Source organism: Microtus pennsylvanicus, chromosome 3, assembly GCF_037038515.1.
Source record: "Microtus pennsylvanicus isolate mMicPen1 chromosome 3, mMicPen1.hap1, whole genome shotgun sequence".
Lineage (NCBI taxonomy): Eukaryota > Metazoa > Chordata > Mammalia > Rodentia > Cricetidae > Microtus > Microtus pennsylvanicus.
Window position 1 is genome coordinate 55748568 of NC_134581.1, and position 20319 is coordinate 55768886.

A 20319-nucleotide genomic window follows, 5' to 3' on the forward strand; every position below is an offset into this window, starting at 1 on the left:
CCTGTCAATTGTATTTTAAATAAATGCGGATTGGCCAGTAGCTAGGCAGGAAGTATAGGCGAGGTGACCAGGTAGGAAGTAGAGGTGAGGCAGCGAGAATTCTGGGAAGAGGGAAGTGTCAGTCTGCAATTGTCACTCAGCCAAAAAGGAAGCCAGACACAGAGCAAGCAAGGTGTGGCTGCCTTGCTGAAAAAGATACGAAGCCACATGGCTAACACAGACAAGAATTATGGGTTAATATAAGTTGTAAGAGTTAATAAGAAGCCTGGCCTACTAAGGCCAATCAGTTTATAATTGATGTAGACCTCTGTGTGATTTCTTTGGGACTTAACGACTGTGGGAACTGGGCAGGACAGAAATCTCAGCCAACAATTTTCCTTAACTTTTTAGACTCAGGGCCTTTCTGTGTAGTCCTGACAGGCTTGGAACTTGTATATAAAGGCTAGCCTTGACCTTGCAGTAATCTTGTTGCATTTGTGTCCAGAGTGTTGCTAGGTTACAGGCTTCTGTTAACATGTCAGACTAAAATAGCTTTTTTTTTTTTTTAAAGATAGTGTCTTATCCAGTAGCTTGGCTGACCTGGAACTTATTATGTAGCTCAGGCTGGCCTTGAATTTTTGATAATTATCCTGCCTCAGTTTCCCAAGTGCTGTGATTACACGTGTGAATAATATCCAGCTACAACTTTCTTTAAAATAAAAATGAGTATCAGCTAGAGTATTACTTACTTTAACAGTATAGTCATAAGAACTGGAATTTATTCAGAGCAGATGGGCCCTGAACAAGGATGACATGCAAACATTCCCTATATTTCCTCAGCTAAAAGAGAAAAGTCATTCAGGCAGTCGGTCATTTTCTCAGATTAAGTTACATCCCTTAATTAGATTATCCACTTACATTTTGCCAATTGCTGGTGCAAATTATTCAGTGTATTCATCAGGTTTTTACATGGCTTCTTTGGAAGAATCTTCCAGGCCACACTCTTTTTGTCACCAGTTCTGAGATTAAATGACAACACCAATACATTTGTTACATGGACCTTAGGAGGGGTGTATTCCTGCCATACTTATACATGATGGAAAAACAGCCAATGAACAACAAAACTGGAACACATTCAGAATACTCAGGCTAATGGAGAAATCTGACAGAGGCAGACTGGGATAGTGACTATATAAAATTAATTTACATGAAGGTGGCATCCTCTAATTAATATACTTCAGAATTTACAGTTATGTCAGTACAGCATCTATTGCATTTTGTGGGGATTGTGATCATCACAGAAGCATTCCAAGGTGATCCAGACTCTTTTATGTCTGAGGGCTTAGACACCCAAACAGCAGGAAAATCTAACTGTAACAGTTTTTAATAGAAGAAAACATATTACCGAAAACTCCAATGAACCTACAATACAGACCTTATTAAAATATGATGTTATATGCTCAGTTTCTTAGTTTCCAAAAGTATAAATAAAAATTATTTTGGGTTTTGTTTTCAGAAGAGAAATATTCTAAAACATTAAAATCCCTGAGCAAAATATTACAAACCATTTTATAACTTTAAAAGAGATTATCTGCTATAAACTAATGTCTCTGTAGGAGGAGCCTACAGTCTTCTGTATTATAATTACAATACAGGTCGTCTCTTACTATGGCTGGGGGTATAAGGAATCACAAAGCTTTTGAACTTAACTATAGTTTTGTTTAGTCTACATCTGATTTTTCAATCTTTTTTCATTTAAAAAATAAATACTCACTTTGAAAATTGAAAAATAAAGATAAAAAGAGAAGAAAAGCAAACCCATCAAATTTTATGCACCAAAGAACAATTCAGTAAAGTAGGTTGTAGAACTTCCCAAGCTAGTGTTTAATGTTTTTAAATATCCCCTAAACTTCTCATAGAACAAATAAAATTTTGAAAATTAAGCAAAAAGATTAGACAAGAAAGCTTAAACTTACAAAAATTAATGACTTTGGAATTTATCCTCTTTTCCACAAATGAGAATAAAAATAATGGCAGAGCGGGGTAAAATTGCAGATGTTCTTTTTACATTTATTATGTAATTAGTTCTTGCATTTATAATGTGACTAAGAGCATGATATGGGAACTCAGAGAAAGGAGTACATTTATTTGTTTGCCTTTTTGTTACCAATCTCTAAAAGAAGGCAGTCAAGTATGGTTAGAAAAATATCTAATTGCCACTTAATCCTAATTCCCTCTTTTGCCATGGATATTGTTTCTGTGAAATGTGGTCAGGTAGGGAAGCTTTACCTAGTTTTTCTCTGAGTTTTTAATCTCTGAAAGCCTTCTGCATTTTTACTTATGGTGTCTCCCTTTAACTAGATTACTATTACACAAGCAGTTACCTCATTATTAGTGGCAGAACTCTTAGTGTCACAGTGAGATCAAGTTTAAAAACCAAGTGTTCACAGAGTAAGCAATATGTCTCTTTAACTGCTTACAAACCTAAACTTGTGCTTCCTTATCTGTCAGAGGAATTATGAAATTCCTCATAAAGTTTAGACTAAAATGGGGTCACTTAGCCTATACATGCAACTTTCTGCAAAATTACATTATAAATGTTATACCCCTCCTTCAGACATTTCTTGATATTCAGAACTTAATCTGTATTGTATGTACCTGGAATAGTAAAAGGAAGCTAAAAATCCTATACTTGGGATTTGCTTTTCTTTCAAATTTCAGGTTGATATTTCAGAACCCTGGATGAAGGAAAGCAGGGAGCTTTAGTTCACTTGTAGGGTCTTCCCAAGGTTTGGAAGGGAGGTCTACTGAAGAGGGAACCAAGTGCTAACAACTCATGTCATTTTGACTCTTTAATTAATTAATGATCAAAGTAGAAATAAAATACCAAACAAGAGTATTGTTGTTGTTGAGACAGGATCTCACTAAGTAGCCCTGGCTGTCCTGGAACTCACTCTATAAACCAGGCTGGCTTTCACCTCACAGAGATCTGTCTCCCTTTGTAGCCTGAATGCAGGGATTAAAGGTATGTGCAAGAAAAGATTACAAGATTAAAACAAATTACAAGAGGGAAAATCTGCATATCCTAATAAACACAGCATACATTTTGGTACTTAGTTCACATTTACAAATTACCATCTTGGGCTGGAGAGATGGCTCAGAGGTTAAGAGCATTGCCTGCTCTTCCAAAGGTCCTGAGTTCAATTCCCAGCAACCACATGGTGGCTCACAACCATCTGTAATGGGGTCTGGTGCCCTCTTCTGGCCTTCAGGCATACACACAGACAGAATATTGTATACATAATAAATAAATAAATATTTTAAAAAAAAAAGGCAGTGTCCTAAGGTTTAAAAAAAAAAAACAAATTACCATCTTGCCTAACATTCCTCAAGTGAAAAAGCAAAGGACTAGTTTGTTTCAAAAAATGAAACAGTCCTGCTAAAGAACAGTGTTGCTCATAAAAACGCTGCTTTATTAATCACATATTAAAAAGACCTCCATGTATAAAATATGTACCCTATTTTATTGGTTTATATTTTTATGAATAAAAGCTTTTTGTTGTACATATACTTCCAAACAAATTTTTTTTTGTTTTTTGAGACAAGGTCACTGCATGTAACAGTCTTTGCTGTCCTGAAACTCACTCTATAGACCAGGCTGGCCTTGAACTTAAAATGATCCACCTGCCTCTGCAGGGACTGGGATTAAAGGCCTGCGCCACCACCACCTGGCCAAAATATTTTTTTTTCAACTTTTCTAATGGTTTAAGCAGCTGAGGTTCTGATACATGGAAAGCTGGAGAGTCAGTCTAAACTTCTGGAGTTAAATTGAAAGCCTTTATGGTATAATTCTATTATTAAAATACGAGGGGCTGGAGAGATGGCTCAGAGGTTAAGAGCACTGACTGCTTTTCTAGAGCTCCTGAGTTCAATTCCTGGCAACCACATGGTGGCTCACAACCATCTGTAATGAGATCTGATGCCCTCTTCTGATGTGCAGAAAAACATGCTGAATATAACCAATAAATAAATCTTTAAAAAAAATACGATACGAGTGTACCATAGTGAGCACAGGCTTAGTCTGCATGAGCTCTGAGTTCATTCCCTGGTCCCATAAGAAAACAGAGGAAACACTATTTCATATCTCCCTATCAAGGGCAAAACTAAACTAGCTTTTGTGATTTACCAATGGACTAAATAATGGCTACTTTAACCAGACCCTGTGGTGGATGCCATCTTGTTGTATCCATTTCTTTCTTCCTTTCTGGCTGATAGAAAACTAATCTGAAAATGTAGATACAAAGAAATTATAAAACATTTTTAAAGCTACATTCCTAGAATGTAAAGAGGCAAAATTATGTATACATTTATAGATTATTTTAAATTTTCAATATGCTAATTTTGCTATCCTACACTAGTATTCTGAAAGTGTTAAACTAGAAATAATATTGAAGTATTAATATAGGAATGGGGTTTTAATTCAGTTGTGATTCTCCCATACTCATCTGGTATGAGTTATTGTGGTACCTGGCCATTTTTATTAGCTTCTCAATCATCATCTGAAAAGATTTATTTATGTTTTATATGTATGTGTGTAATGTTCTGTGCAGTGGCCACAGTGGCCACAAGAAGGCATCAGATCCTCTGGAATGGGAGCTACAGATAGTTGTTAGCAGCCATGTGGGTGCGGGGAACTGAAACCATGTCCTCTGCAGAGCAGCAAGTACTCTTAACCACTGAGCCATCTCTCCATCCCCCAACTTCTTCTATTTATGCTTTGATTCCCATTATGCTAAGTTTGTGTGTGCTAAGTTTTTAAGTAAGCATAATATTATGTTTCTTAAATATTGAAAGCCTGAGGATTAAAAGTCTGTTTCCTTTTCAATAAAAGCACCTGTAACATTCTAAATATACTCTACTGAAATATAGAAAGAGCTGACAAGGAGATAGTGGTACTCCAAATACAAAAAACAATACATCTCAAAAGAACATTACTCAGCAATTATAAACTACAAAGTCACATATAGATATGATGAAATTATAAAGTTTTAGGTATAAAATTTAAAGTGTACTTACTGAGAAATGGTGTTGGTATCTAGGTCAACACAACTGACATCTGGTGGAGGGTCATAAAGATCAAAGTATCTTGAATCAATCCCTACTATGAATGGACATGGCGCACTGAGGACATCTGCTAAAGCCAGTGGGCAGAGAGGAACATATGGGCATGGCCAGTGGAAAGGGAAAATCATCTTGAATAAACAAAGGATGAAAGAATATTAAGCATTTTGACATTGAAGAAGAACTTATCAACACATACACAGCATTATTTTTTGATTATTATCTAAAGTTTAATGTTTGATAATGTATTAAATGATTAAAATTAAGTCAGGAAACCAAAACTGCTTCAACAGTATATAAATCCATTCCTTTCTGAAATGTAGTTAAGCCCTAAAATGACTCTAAAGTACATGAATAAATTAAGTTTAAACTGAACTGCATGCCTGTAGGAAACGGAGACTTACAGACACTAATGCTTCTGTCACACTAGTAAGCACAGAAGGCCGTAGGGAATGGATGAGAATTTTATGTTCTGTTACAGCAAACACCAGTAGTGTCACAGCATTTTCAGGGCCAAGATTCTGAAGTAGTGTTGAAAACTTTCCACCACTGTCAATCCAAGCAAAAATACACAATTAAAAAACAAAAACAAAAAACAAAACGAAATATAACAACAACAAAAAACTATTTAAACTCCGAATTAACTAGAATAGTGGGGCTGTGCATATTTAACTTTAAATGCAATTACTGTCCTGACAGGAAAAATACAGCATCACAAACAGTATGAAAGAACGTAATTGGATGAGTTTTCAAAGTCATGCACTTTTTGGTACTGCATTCAATATGGAAAATGGGAAGTCTTCTGCTTGTACTGCTTATTTTCTTTTTGTTATTGTTGATGTTGTTGGGACAGGATCTGGCTATGTAGCCCAGGCTGGTCTCTAATTATAGATCTTTCTGTCTTGGCCTCCTAAGTGCTAGGACTACAGGTATTTGCTAACACACCTGCATATCTGCATCATCTTATGCAGAAAGATCTGCCACATACATAATGTCCCCTCAAAAGAATTCAATTAAGTTAAAAGAATGCTTGGTTAGAAGCCAACCCTTTAAGGGAAGGATTTTCTGCCTGTTTCTTTTGAATAAGGGTCTCATTATATAGCCTTTGCTGTCCTAGAGCTCACTACACAGACCAGGCTGGCCTTGCACTCAAAAAACCTGTCTACCCCACCCTCCCAAGTCCTGTGATTTTTTTAAAGGTGTGCATCACCATGCCTGACGTTAATGGAAGGTTTTTTATTATGGTACTTCTTTCACCGTGACTGTCAGAAATCATGCCTTTTCAGGACTGTTTTCTCTGAGTAAATACAAATACTAAAGTTTGGATTTAGGAGCAGGAACTCCTCACTATTATAATGTAACAAACAGTAGGCAATCAAGAGCTATAAAATGGTGAGCTACATCAACAAAGCAAATTAATAAAACAGTAAACTTAGATATTTTGTATAGGAAGAAAATGCTGGACTAACTAAGTAACATGGTAACCAATGAATATATTGCCTGTATAATGCTAAAGAACTGGTTTTACTGGGTTAATTTTTTTATGATGAAGCAATACTAATAAGGTTTTTAATAAAAAATTAAAACATGACTGCAAAAAACTTGTATATGTTCAAAGCAAAGTTATTCACAGTAGCCAAAATATAGGAGCTTCCTAATAGACAGATAAATAAAATACAGTATATTTATACAATGAAATATTAGCTGGAATAAAAGGAATAAAGTAGCAATATATACTATAAGATGAATGAACCTCAAAACATGTTCGATGAAGGAAGTCAGAAATAAAGACTAAATATAGTATTATTTTATTTATATAAAATATACAAGAGATAAATCTATAGAACAGAAAAGCAGAGTAAGAGGTGCCTATGCTGTGTGTGCACATGAGGTGTGCCTATGCATATGTGTGTGCATTAGCGTGTGTACACGTGTGTGTGTTTGTGTTTGCATTCCCAAGTGCATGTGTTTGAGCACATTCGTACAGAGACAGACAGATTATTAGGTTAACAGCAAAGAATATAGGGCTGGTTTTATAGGATAAGTAATATGCTCTAAATTTTATTAAAATAATAGCTGCAGGATTCTGCGAATAAAATCAGTGACTTACAAACTTTACTTGGGTAAATTTTGTAATGTGGAAATTATATCTCACCAATGCTGTTACCTCAATGAAGTCTTTTGGCAATTTAGAATCATTTGTAATTGGTAAGTCCATTTTATTTTCAACTCAGATAAGAGCTTGGAAAACACTCGTCACTCTGGGCTAAGGGCTAGTGATGAAATCATCTGTAATTCTTACAAAATTAGTGTCAAAGATGGCAGCTGGTCTCCCCAAGGTATGTGCAATATAATAGTTTAATTATACCATAACTATTTCTGACAGAAAAATCACACACCTAATTAAATTTCAAGAAATAATACTGTAGGGAAAGCATATTTTACAACTCCTCTGAACTTTTGGAATGATGAAATATGTACTGTTTAATAAGCATTTTTAATTTTGAATTAAATTTAAAATTGTATTTGGTTGGGTGGCGGCGGCGGCACATGACTTTAATTCCAGTCCTTGGGAAGCAGGGCAAACCCATCTCTGAGTCTGAGGTCAACCCAGTCTACAGAGTGAGTGAGTTCTAAAGCAGCAGGGTTACACAGAAAAACCCTATCTCAAAAAAATGCATTTGAATGTATGTTAGAGGACAATTAAAAAATGAATTACCTTCATAATTTAGATACATTCCTAATTACATAACAATTAAATACTGACAATAATGATACACATGACTACCAATCACTACTGTAAAAGTTTTTCTTTCTTTTGCAAACTGTAATCCCAGTATTAAGTAAAAGAATCAGCTAAGAAACAGTTACATGAAAAGTACTTCCAGCAATATTTGAAATTTAAGTTAGGAAGACAACATGCATATAGATTACTTTAGTTCACATTAGATTGAGAGAAATAATTAGGGCTAGAGAGACGGCTGAGTGGTTAAGAGTGCCTGTTGCTCTTCCAGGTTCCCAGTGTCCACGCTGGGAAGCTCACAATTACCTGTAGCTCACTTCCAAGAAAGCCAACACCCTCTTCTGGACTCTGCTAGCAGATGCATGGATGTGGGAATATGATTTAGAGAACACATTGATTTAGAGAAACAAACAGAAATAAAGCTTTACTTGCCTTAGTGGAAGAGGTGAAGAAACAGGCTGACTGAGAATCAAATTATCATGTGGTGATAACTGGAAGATTTAAAACAAAGCATGTAAAATATAAAGATGAACTCTGAGTGCATGCTCTGGCAGTAGATATGGACTAATGGTGTTACCCATGGAGTTTCCCAGATCACCAGCATAAGAACAGTTAGTATCATTTGGACACTAAATTATATCCTGACCACTGGCCCCTTCCAACAACTTCTTACTCTGAATCCTATTTCTTATGTCTTCAACTTTCCCCCAATTTCTATTCTAACAAATTTATGTTAACAGGTGAAATTATTTGAGCAATACTATACATTTAGGGTCAGTAAACTATAGCCTGTAACAAACCCATGGGCTACCTGCTTTGTAAGCAGTCTAATGGGATATAGTCATGTGATTTTTTTCTTTTATACCCTCTAGCTAAGTTTGTGCTGTAACAGCAGAGCTGAGCCCCTGCAACAGAGAACAGATAACATGCAAAGATCAAATGTTTAGATAAGATCCTTAATAGGAAACATTTGCCAGCTTCTGCTACAAAACAAATTCCACATGTATTTAGGTGGAGTGTGCTATATGGCACTCTGGCACGAAATATCATGAAGTAATGACAGGATGCATAGACAGATTGTCAATGTCATCAAGTATGTTCTAGAAATTTTTCTGTATCAATATAATAATGTAATTAACTTCATCTGCATTTTCAAATTTATGCACATTTCTACAAATTAGTAAATATCTACTTGCGAAATGATTTATAATACTACTAATACCATCTCAGGACTGCGGTAACCAGTATACACATGGTGACAACACATGAAAGTATTTCCTTTGTATGAATCATTTCATAGATTATGGTTAAATAAATAGGCAACTTAAGCTATCGAAAACGCAAACAAGATATAAACAAAAGAGGAGAGATGCACTCAACTGTGAGAACATTTATAGTGACTTAAATTTCCCTGCTGTGGAGTCCTCACCCTTTCTGAGGACTGGATGGGTGGGGAGGGCAGGGGGTAGAGAAGGTGGGGAGGTGGGAGGAGAGAAGCGAGGTGGAAATAAGATGGGTATGTAAAACAAATAAATAAATAAAATTATAAAAATTAAAAAATAAATTTCCCTGTTGCATTAAAGGTACTGCATTTCTGTCCTCTTGCAATACATACAACTTTTCCTGATAACTACTCTAATGAATTTCACCAACTGTATGATCATCAAGGGCACAAACTTTCCAATATTTAGAAAAAATTTGGTGGATCATTCCCTGCATATTTTCCTTTTTTCTTGAGACGAACTCCCTACCTAGACAAGGCTGGCCTGGAAGTGACTATGTCGCCCAGAACAAAATCAAATTCTCAGCCCTCCTGCCTCTCCCTTCCAAGTGTTGGGATTATATGGAGTATACCAAAAGCCCCCTTCTGTGGACAGTTAATAAAGTATCAGGGCCTGAACTCCAACATGCAAGAACATCTGGTTTTCCCCAGGGCTCATTCTACTTTCTGCATGTAGTTGTTAGTCTTGTTACATGTCAGAGCCCTCATATGGCCTCATATGAAAAGCACCTTACCTGAACTAAAATCCGTGGCCTCTGAGGAGACGGAAAAGGAACTTTATGCATAAAATGAGAAATATGCCTTAAAAACAAAAACAGAAACTCAAATTGATTCCAAAGTGAATATCATTGGCTGCAGACATTAACATGCCATCGCAAGTTCAAGCTCATTAAGGCCCTGTGCACTTAAACTCCAATGCCCCTGGTACTGGGAAAACAAATTAACAACAAAAAGTTGTTTGTGTCACTAAAGTTGTCTCTGCTTAAACCCAATAACCTTATACTTTTGGTTGTGAGCCTAGCCTTTAGCCATCTCTCCAGTCCTTGTAACTTTATGTTAATAGCTGATCCTATTCAACAATGTTTGTATTTTTAGTTGTCTCAAAACCATGTTTTCTTCTCCCTAAGCAGGTAACAATCGACATTACTAAAGAAGCTAATTATTATACTTGTAATATACTTTTAATAAATAGTTCATGTTTTGTGACAAAATTATTCAAGATGCTAAAAAATGATTGAGTTTAAGTGCTTATAAACGATGAATAAGATGAAGTGATGCAGACCTGTAGTCCCAGCTACTTGGAACGCTGAGGATCACTTGAAATCAGAAATTCAAGGCAGCTGGGCAATAAACAGACTTCCCCATTTCAAAGTGTTCCATTTAGTAATGGATAAAAATCTAGATCAGCTGAGATGGTTTTGTTTTGCATTTTGTTTGTTTGTGGTGAAACTGATTAAACCCAAAACCGTGCAGACACCAGCAAGTATTTTCTCATTGAATTATATCACCTAGGTTTTGGGGATAGGATTTGCTATACAGGCCAGGCTGGCCTTGAACTTGTAATCCCCCTGTCTTTGCCTCTTGCTCACCAGGATTAAAGACATGCACCAATCAATAAGTTTGGTTTTGAACACTATAGAAATAAAAAGGACAAAACAAAATCTTTACTCCCTTTAGGAATATGCTGTCTTCTTCTTGTATTGTTTTTCTTCTAAATGTTATTTCAAAATTATGTTATTCTTTTTTTTTTTAGCAATGCAATCATTACAATCAGGTAGAGAACTCAGATGTGTTTTAACTATGTATTGTGCAAAGACAATGCCAAACATAACAGAAAATGTAAAATGGTGTGAAGCTACTAGTCCCTACCTTTACTTAAAATCGAAAAGAAAAAAAAGATTAGAGGAATGAGTACCAAAATACACACGTCTGCTTGATTACCTGAAGCAGTCAGAAAAGCATGACCTATATAAATCATGGAAACCGAAAGGTATCCAGAACCATTCGGGGGGGGGGGCACTCACAAGGTCCAAACTCTTTGAAGAGAATAGTGAGACTCACACAGTTGGCAGTGGCTGTGATAGTGCACATCATTGTGAATGGAACTGCTGGCACTCTACTGAGAATCAGGCAGGGGTAAACTATGCAGTATTTTACCACTTTACTATTAGAGACTAACAGTAAAAGAAATATTAGTTTCACTTAAGAATGTCTCTGACTGGGGCTGGAGAGATAGAGTACTTGGTATTCTTGTAGAAAACCTGGTTCAGTTCCCAACACCCACATGGTGATTTGTAACCAACTGTAATTCTAGTTCCAGGGGACATGGTACCCTATTCTGATCTCCATGGGCTCCAAGCACACATGTGGACAGAGTCATGCATGTAGGCAAAGCACTCACACACATAAAACAAAAATAATAAATCTTGAAAAAGGATGTCTGACTTAATGTATCTGAAACAGTAAATATTTGATTCCGGGGCACACATTTAGACTATTCAGTGATGAAGGGGTAAATACTCATAAAGTATTACTATACAAAAGCATGTGGTCATCTTGATTTTGCAATGAGTGAGTTGGCTATTTTTTTCCACAAAAAATGCCATTTTGCTTGGAAGATGTTTGGCAAGTTAAGCTTATCCAATGTTGGGTAGTCAAAAGATATTTTCCACATAAAAATGATCAAAGTGCTATTAATGCAAGGAAAAAACTAGAAATAATTGCTGTCAATAATTAAATCCAAACTTTCAAATGAAAAGCAAGAATTTGTCACCATGAACCTGAAAGATATCTAATATTCAAAACTTTTCTGAGAAGTGGGAATGTAGCTAGGAGAAAGAATACATGTCATTGGTTTGCTCTGAGTTCAATCTCTAGGACTCACAAGAAGGAAGGAAGAGAACAGACTCCTGAAAGTCCTCTGAACTCCACATGTGCACCATGACAAGGACATGCCAATATGCATGCACACACACACACACACACACACACACACACATATTAAAAAGTTTAAAAAGTAAACTCTTTCTGATGCTATAGTGACATTAATAATTGTGATTTTCTTATATTGAGGGAGACACCTGACTGCGTTTCAAATATGTGTTTATCTCAGTGAACAACTGTTGTCCAAATGACCAATGCAAATGCTACAAGATCATGCATGAGTCAGTGTTCAGTCAAGACTCAAAGAGACCTTCAGATTTTAACAGAACACAGAAGGAAACTCTATTGCTTAGGTTTAATTTCATTAATTTGGAAGAAACTATCATTTGCTAAGCTTTGATACAGTGCCAAAAATAATATCCACAATCCTAAAATAACTATTTTCTATTTTCATATCTGTATGATGTCAGATTTTCTTCACATACCTCAATTAAGACAATACTGCATCAGACTGAATACAGAACCATGAAAGAGAACTCAATCAATTGAAAGGGTTCAATCAGCCAAGGCATTAGAGACTTAAAAAACGTAAACACTCTTCTCATTAACATTTTGTTTTTAAAAAAGTTACTTTTCAAGGAGATGTAACTAGTTTATTAATTTTAAATAACTTATTATGAATTAGTTTTAATTTCTGTTGCAGTAAGATGTCTGCACTGAAAGACACAACACACAAAGAAAGGCTCACTGAGTCCTCATAAAATTTTAAATGAATTCTAGTATCAAAATACTTGAGAAGTGCTAGCTTTTTAAAACTAAAATTAAGAGCAGAACAGAGCATAGGATAATTAGAGCAATATTATATTTATGAACTATCATAAAAATGGTAACTGTATTACTTTCCAACTGTCAACAGAGTCAGAAAATTCTGTCAAAGGACTGAAGAGCTGGGCGGTGGTGGCGCATGCCTTTAATCCCAGCACTCGGGAGGCAGAGGCAGGCGGATCTCTGTGAGTTTGAGGCCAGCCTGGTCTACAAGAGCTAGTTCCAGGACAGGAACCAAAAGCTACGGAGAAACCCTATCTCGAAAAGTCAAAAAAAATAAAAAAGGACTTAAGAGATAGATGGCTTGAAGTAACAGAGATCAAAGTATGACTAAGCTCCAAAGACAAAAGTCAAATCTACAGTGATGTATTTATACCTCCTCTGCATTGTCTTACTGAATAAAACATCATAAAATTTTAGTGCTCTTAGTAAATCACTAAAATTACAAAATGAAAAACAGAATGTCTATCAATTTTTTCTTTTAAATTCATGATATCTAAACACAGGACTATTTTAAAGGCTCATAATACCTCAAATTATACATAAAAATTACAAATACAGTTTAAGAGTTTTAATATTTCCAGGCTGGGGATGCAACTCAATGACAAAGCACTTATATGGCATGGATAAGGCTCTGAATTTGATCTCTGGCACCTCAAAAAAAACCTAGTTCCAGTATTCCATTAAGTTGGCAGCTATAAACTTCATTAAGAATAATGTGTGTGTGTGTGTGTGTGTGTGTGTGTGTATATATATATTCATATTCCAAATACTCACTTCAAAATAAATTAAACTATTTTCTGGTAGAAATAAAATTACTTAAAAAAACAAGACTATAAAAATATTATAATGAAGTCTTACATAAATAACCAAACTTTTTCAAATAACTCTCAATAAAAACAATTTCCATATAAAATTTGCACAATTACTAGTACGAATATACTACAGAAAGAGCTGAAAAATTTTATTTGAACAGGGTCTCTCTACATAACCATGGCTGTCCTGGAACTCACCATGCTGATCAGGCTGGCCTCAAACTCACAGAAATATGTATCATGCCCACCTCGAAGTGTCAAATTTTAAATCATAAGACATCTAACTTACTTTTCAATTGGAAGGGCATGAGGTCCAGAGATGGAATAACGATAGAGAAAAGTCAGAAACTTTCTGAATGCATCAAAAAAAGGCCAGTGAGAAAGAAGGCAAATGCATTTGTTAGTGTGAATTGTTCTAGAACCATCAGACTTTCCATCCGCCAGAGACGTTAAACCCAAAAGAAGTCTCTGTTTCTCTGTAAGATTCTCCTCAGAGTATGGTTCATAAAACTGAATAGCAGCACCATAGACCTGTAAAACAGGAAATATATTTAATAAATATACTTAATATTATTTACTCAAAGCACATCATCACTTGAACATTTAGTGGATGCTTTCTATGAGTAGGTAAAGTGCCAGGGACTAGGAACACAATGCTAAAATCAATCTTGTTCTTCTTTTAAAAAAGAAAAATTTACAGGCTAAAGGGTCTCCTAGGCTGCAGGGTCCCCTGGGCTGGTCTCAAACTTGCAATCTTCTGCTTCGGTCTCTTGAGGCACTGGGTTTATGGGCATGAGCCACCACACCTTCTGACTGCTTTCTCAGTACATCTACTAACTACACAGTAATATTTTCAAGCATACTTACTATTGAAAATAGGTATTTTGAGTTAACTATATTTTTAAAATAAAGACTGAAAGCAACTGTTCCTTGGCATGGTAACTCAAGCCTAGAATTCCTGCACTCAGGATGCAGAGGATCTAAGCAAGTTCAAGAGCAGCCTGGTCTACACAGAAAGATGCTGTCTCAAACCAAGAACAATGACAACAGCCACAAAACAAAACAAAAAACAAATCAAATGTTTTTATAAGAAATCCTTGAATATTAGTAAGAAAGTGAGACAAATTTGAACTGTGAATAATTCACTGGATTTTCCTATCCACAAACTGAAAGTGCTGGTCTAGATGATTTCCAACTACAACTCTGTAATTCCAGGGCTGGAATATAGTTCAGCAATAGAGCACTCACTTATCAAGGGCAAGGTTTGAGCCTCAGTAACAAAAACAGAACAAAAACAAAAAAAGTCATGTCATATTTCATGATGTCTTTGACATTACTTAGGAGCTTTTCTATCACAGAATATGAACCAATGAGGGATCAACATGTGGGGATGAGAAAAGTTTTCACTAATATTTAAAAACAAGACCAAAAACAAGCACTTGGAAGGATGGGAAAACTCTGCTTTCCTGTCTCTGGATATCGCAAATACGACCAAGTAGAAGAAATATGTATTACTGGCTTGATTTAGTCAGTTTTTAACTATTGTTCCTTGAAGATATGAAGCTTATGGCTTTAACAGGTACAAGAAATTAGCAAATACCACTAGTTAATACACAGTACCTTTTCAGCTGAGGCTCCAGTCAACACAAATGTAGAGAACACAGGAAGAGGGTATTTGCTGTTTGGTGGCCAGCATTCAATAGTTGCACCCATTGGTAAACAAAACAGGGGAACAGATTCTGGTAGTGAAAATGACTCATAATCTTCTTGAGGATATCTGCAAATTAGACCTATGACAGCAATGGGAACTATTAGATCACTGTCTCCTGAATGTAGGTGTTTTCTAAGTTGAATGATAATAAAATACTTTATTTCACACATTTAGAAGGTCAAAAATTGCATATATGTTTATATTCAGTTAATTCTGAATGTGTGAGTAGGATTTATATAGATGCTAATCTTCAAGGATTATTAACTATTAGATTGTTTAACAGTTATCAAACTTCATCTACAAAAGCTAGGTTAGAAGTAAGAAAAAGAGAACCCTCTAAAAATACACATACCCCTAAAAATTCACCTCATGCCATACTACAGTAAAGCATATATTTAAAACTTTCAATATGGTTGTTTGCCTATATCTACTTTATCACTCTTATTAACTATTCTTCTAGGCCTTTTAATATATTATACATAATATATTAATATATGTTTGTATATAAATATACATTTATATCATATGTAATGTATATAAATAAAATCTCCTATAAGTATTTAATTGTAAATTCTTACACAAATGAAAAATAATTCACAAAAGAGTAGCACAGATTTGGAATACCATTAGAATGGTGTTACCACAAACTCAGCTTCTGAATAATTCTAAATTATCCCCACTTATATGTTGATAGGAGTTTCAAATAACCCAGGGTTTCATGATAATTTACTCATGAAAATGGAATAGGTATCTTCCACTGAACATACACTAGAAACAGATATTTATACTGAATATTGTGGTGTTAGAAATAGAAAGCAGGTTTCATGACAATTAAGTCCTTGAAGTTAGGTAGAAACCATGACTGGTAATGCCATAAAAACAAAAAGACAAACTGGGAATCTGAACAGCTGACTCTACTACCAATGTCTCTGATTCTCAACAAACATCTTTTCTTTTCATCTGTAAGGCGAGATGAACTAGATAAACTAAGGTTCTCCCTCTAATCACATGCCAACCAGCCAGTGGGGTCCCCTGAGGGCCATAGCTGACTGTGCTCTAGTCTCTCAGGTCATGATGCAACAGTGCAGTTATAAAGTGAGAATAGAAATATTGATGAATTGTGGGCCCTGGAAAGTCAAAGGGAAAAGAGTCAAGGACTCTTAATTTTAAAAGGTTAAATCTGTTATCTTATAAGTAAAATCAATACATTTGACATTTTGACTATACTTCATAAAATTGCAAATAAGTTTGAATACTATTCATAACCATGAAATATAACCATTAAATTTGAATAAATTAATATAAATATTAAGGAAGTATACTTTTCATACTTCGCACAGGTTTAAAAATTAAAGAGAATTGGCATGTGCTGAAGCTGTTTCTTACACTTTGTTGTTGTTGTTGCTTTTGCTCTTTATTTTTTGAGACAGGGTTTCTCTGTGAAGCCCTGGCTGTCCTGGAATTGTCTTTGTAGACAAGGCTGGCCTCGAACTCACAGAGATTCTCCTGCCTCTGTCTCCTGAGTGCTGGGATTAAAGTCGTGTGCCACCACAGCTTGACTTGTTACTTAAATTTGAGGCTTAAATACATAATCTCACTTTCCTTTCAAAGTGATCTTTCATGCAGTGTCCAAAACACTTCCAGATAAACTGAGACTCAAGAGAAGGGCTGGAACTCAACTGCCGATACTAACACATCCTAACATGGCACACAGGCTGGTTTGGTCTTTAACCTTGTAGACCCCACAAACTGTTTCTACATAAATTATTCCCCCCAAAATTATTCTTACCTGCTTTGTAGGATATAGTGTTAGTCTTTGCCACTGATTTTTTATAGCATAAGTACACTGCAGATCCCCACTGAAGAGAGAGGAAAAAAATAGCATTCAACTTTAAAAGGCAGTAACCTGATGAAAATGGAACTTCTTTGAGCTGCCCAATATGTATTCGCTACCACGTATGAACAGATTTCACCTGTCAACTATTTTCTTTTTTTTTTTTTTTTTTTTTTTTTTTTGGTTTTTCGAGACAGGGTTTCTCTGTGGCTTTGGAGCCTGTCCTGGAACTAGCTCTTGTAGACCAGGCTGGTCTCGAACTCACAGAGATCCACCTGCCTCTGCCTCCCGAGTGCTGGGATTAAAGGCGTGCGCCACCACCGCCCGGCTTCAACTATTTTCAATATGTTACTTTGTTAGCATTTTATTAGAATCATTGCCCACTTTTTTTTTCATAATCTCTGACAATTCCCCTTTTCACTGTGGTGGGGGAAAATTGGCCCTATAAAATAAAACTAAGCCACAAAAATTTATACTTTATTCTATGTCCCAAACTTAGGCAGAAATATCAACAACCATTCTTTGGTCGTTGATTGAAAAGTATCATAGCCACACTGATGAATATCTTGCATATCACCATAGAACCTTCATCCGGCGATGGATGGAGATAGACACAGAGACCCACATTGGAACACTGGACTGAGCTCCCAAGGTCCAAATGAAGAGCAGAAGGAGGAGAACATGAGCAAGGAAGTCAGGACTGTGAGGGGTGCGTTCACCCACTTAGAAGGTGGAACTGATCTAATGGGAGCTTATCAGGGCCAGCTGGACTGGGACTGATGGAGCATGTGATCAAACCAGACTCTCTCAATGTGGCTGACTGAGAAGCCAAGGACAATGGCACTGGGTTTTGATTCTACTGCATGGACTGGCTTTGTGGGAGCCTAGTCTGTTTGGATGCTCACCTTCCTAGACCTGGATGGAGCGGGGAGGACATTGGACTTCCCACAAGGCAGGGAACCCTGACTGCTCTTAGGACTGGAGAAGGAGCGGGAGGGGGGAAGGGGAGAGAAATGGGAGGAGGTGGAAATTTTTAATAAATAAATAAATAAGACATAATAAAGAAAAGTATGAAAATAATCATGTAATATTTCTTTTTATGATCTTTTTTAAAAGGAAAAATTCAGACAATTTAACAACTAGACAATTCTTAAAAGCTCCTCTCTAAATATTAAATAATAAAAAAGAATTATGTAGTAATTAATAACATCTGACACTTATACATCATTTGCTATTACTGCAGGCATTATCCTAAGTTCTTTCTAATATTAATTAATTTATTCTTCAAAAATGTGTATGTAGGAAAATCACTTTATCTGTATGCTATGAAGGAGGAAACTGAGGCACAAATAGTGAGGGAATTTGTCCACTCTACACATCTGAGATTCAAACGCAAGCAGGTTAGCTAGAGTCTATGCTGACCATGCTGTTAACAATGCCTCTTTATTCTTGGCAGAGGAGAATACATGCTTTGTGGTAACAGAGAGACTGCTGTCTCAGCAGGAAAAAAAGAAACACACTCTGGGTTTAGTTTTAATGGAAAAAGTTTAGCTAAGACACCTTGATTAGTTAATGAGACTTAGAAACAGTTATAATGACAATGTCAGTTACTTTCAATTCAAAACAAATACATACATACATCCACAAAATAAAACTTGCAAATGGGAAAATACCAAGTACCTGTAAGCTTGTTAAAATACCACACCAAATCTGAAATGTTGTATGTTACATCCCATATTCATGAAAGAATTCAAAAACTTTCTTTGCTCCCACCACTACTATTACTACAGTCTTTAAAAACTACCTGTGAGGCAAATGTAAGAGCTTGTGCTTGTAATCTCAGCACTTGGGAGAGTGAGTGAGGCAAGAGGATCACCATGAGCTGGAGGCTCATCTGGATACCTAGTGAGGCCAGGCCAGGCTGAGGTACAGAACAATACCTTGCATCTCACCCCTCAACCACCCCCCTCCACTCCCAAAATTCTATTTGCTACCATGATTTTCTTCTTCTACTATAAGCCCTTCAACAGTTATATAATATTGCTAAATCATAACAATCTTCAAGGAAATTTTCTACATATGATTAGTTAGAGTAAAAATGTTCATTTTATTAGGGGTGACATACCTACAGATGAATTCTTTTAAGATAAAGTTATATATTTGCAGTAATCACTTTTCAAATAGTTTCTTAAAGAAATTTCTCAGTATGACTTTGCATTAACCTTCAAAGGGATTCACTGATACTGTCACTAAACAGCCTAACATCTGTACGGTGCTTGCTTGTATGTGCTAGGAAATTAAAATTGATAAATTGCCTAGGGAGACAGAATCAGGCAGATCTCTGTGATTTCGAGGCCAACCTTATCTAAAGAGTGAGTTACAGGACAGCCCGGTCTGTTACACAGAGAAACCTTGTCTCGACAAAAATTAAATAAATAAATAAATTGAAAATTGGTGTTTTTTAAAAAAAAAATCCAGGCGGTGGTGGCACACACCTTAAATCCCAGCATTTGGAAGGCAGAGGCAGGTGAATCTCTGTGAGTTCGAGGCCAACCTGGTCTACAGAGTGAGTTCCAGGACAGCCAGGGCTGTTTCACAGAGAAACCTTGTCTTGAAAAATCAAACAAACAAACAAATGAACAAACGAATAAACAGGTAGATAGAAAGCAGACAAACAAATAAAAGATTTGAAGAATGGCCTGGAAAGAAAAAAAAAGCCAGGCAGTGATGGTGTCTGCCTTTAATCCCAGCACTTGGGAGGCAGAGGCACAAGGCAGGTGGACCTCTGTGGGTTAGAGGTCAGCCTGGTCTACAGAGCTAGTTTCAGGGCAGCCAGGACTGTTTCACTGAGAAACCCTGTCTTGAAAAACTAAAAGGGGGAAAAAGAGAGAAGAAAATTGGTTATTAAAAGTTCAATTCTTAAAAAAGTTATAAATTGACAGGAACATAAATCAGTTAAAATTTTTTGGATACAGTTCTTGAGAGTAAACACATGTTCTGACCCAGAAATTATAAGCCACACAACAGGGCATGAGAAGTGTAGCACAATGCTTAGCTCTTGGTTCTGCAGTTTTATAACCTGAGTCTTGCTTCATCAACTTATTGAAGGTGTTTAGATGAGAAAAG

General features: G+C 36.0%; 1 protein-coding gene across 4 annotated transcripts in view; it reads right to left on the minus strand.

Annotated features, from left to right (window-relative positions):
• Positions 1 to 20319, minus strand: part of Dennd4a (DENN domain containing 4A) — a 105368-nt gene that overhangs the window by 45654 nt on the left and 39395 nt on the right. For all 4 annotated transcript variants that reach the window (XM_075965508.1, XM_075965509.1, XM_075965506.1 and 1 more), the window contains exons 7-14: positions 17149 to 17218; positions 15269 to 15438; positions 13938 to 14179; positions 9860 to 9926; positions 8276 to 8334; positions 5505 to 5649; positions 5056 to 5231; positions 898 to 998 (exon numbers count right to left, since the gene is read on the minus strand). In XM_075965508.1, the coding sequence (XP_075821623.1) occupies positions 898 to 998; positions 5056 to 5231; positions 5505 to 5649; positions 8276 to 8334; positions 9860 to 9926; positions 13938 to 14179; positions 15269 to 15438; positions 17149 to 17218 (1030 nt within the window). The remainder of the gene's footprint in view (positions 1 to 897; positions 999 to 5055; positions 5232 to 5504; positions 5650 to 8275; positions 8335 to 9859; positions 9927 to 13937; positions 14180 to 15268; positions 15439 to 17148; positions 17219 to 20319) is intronic.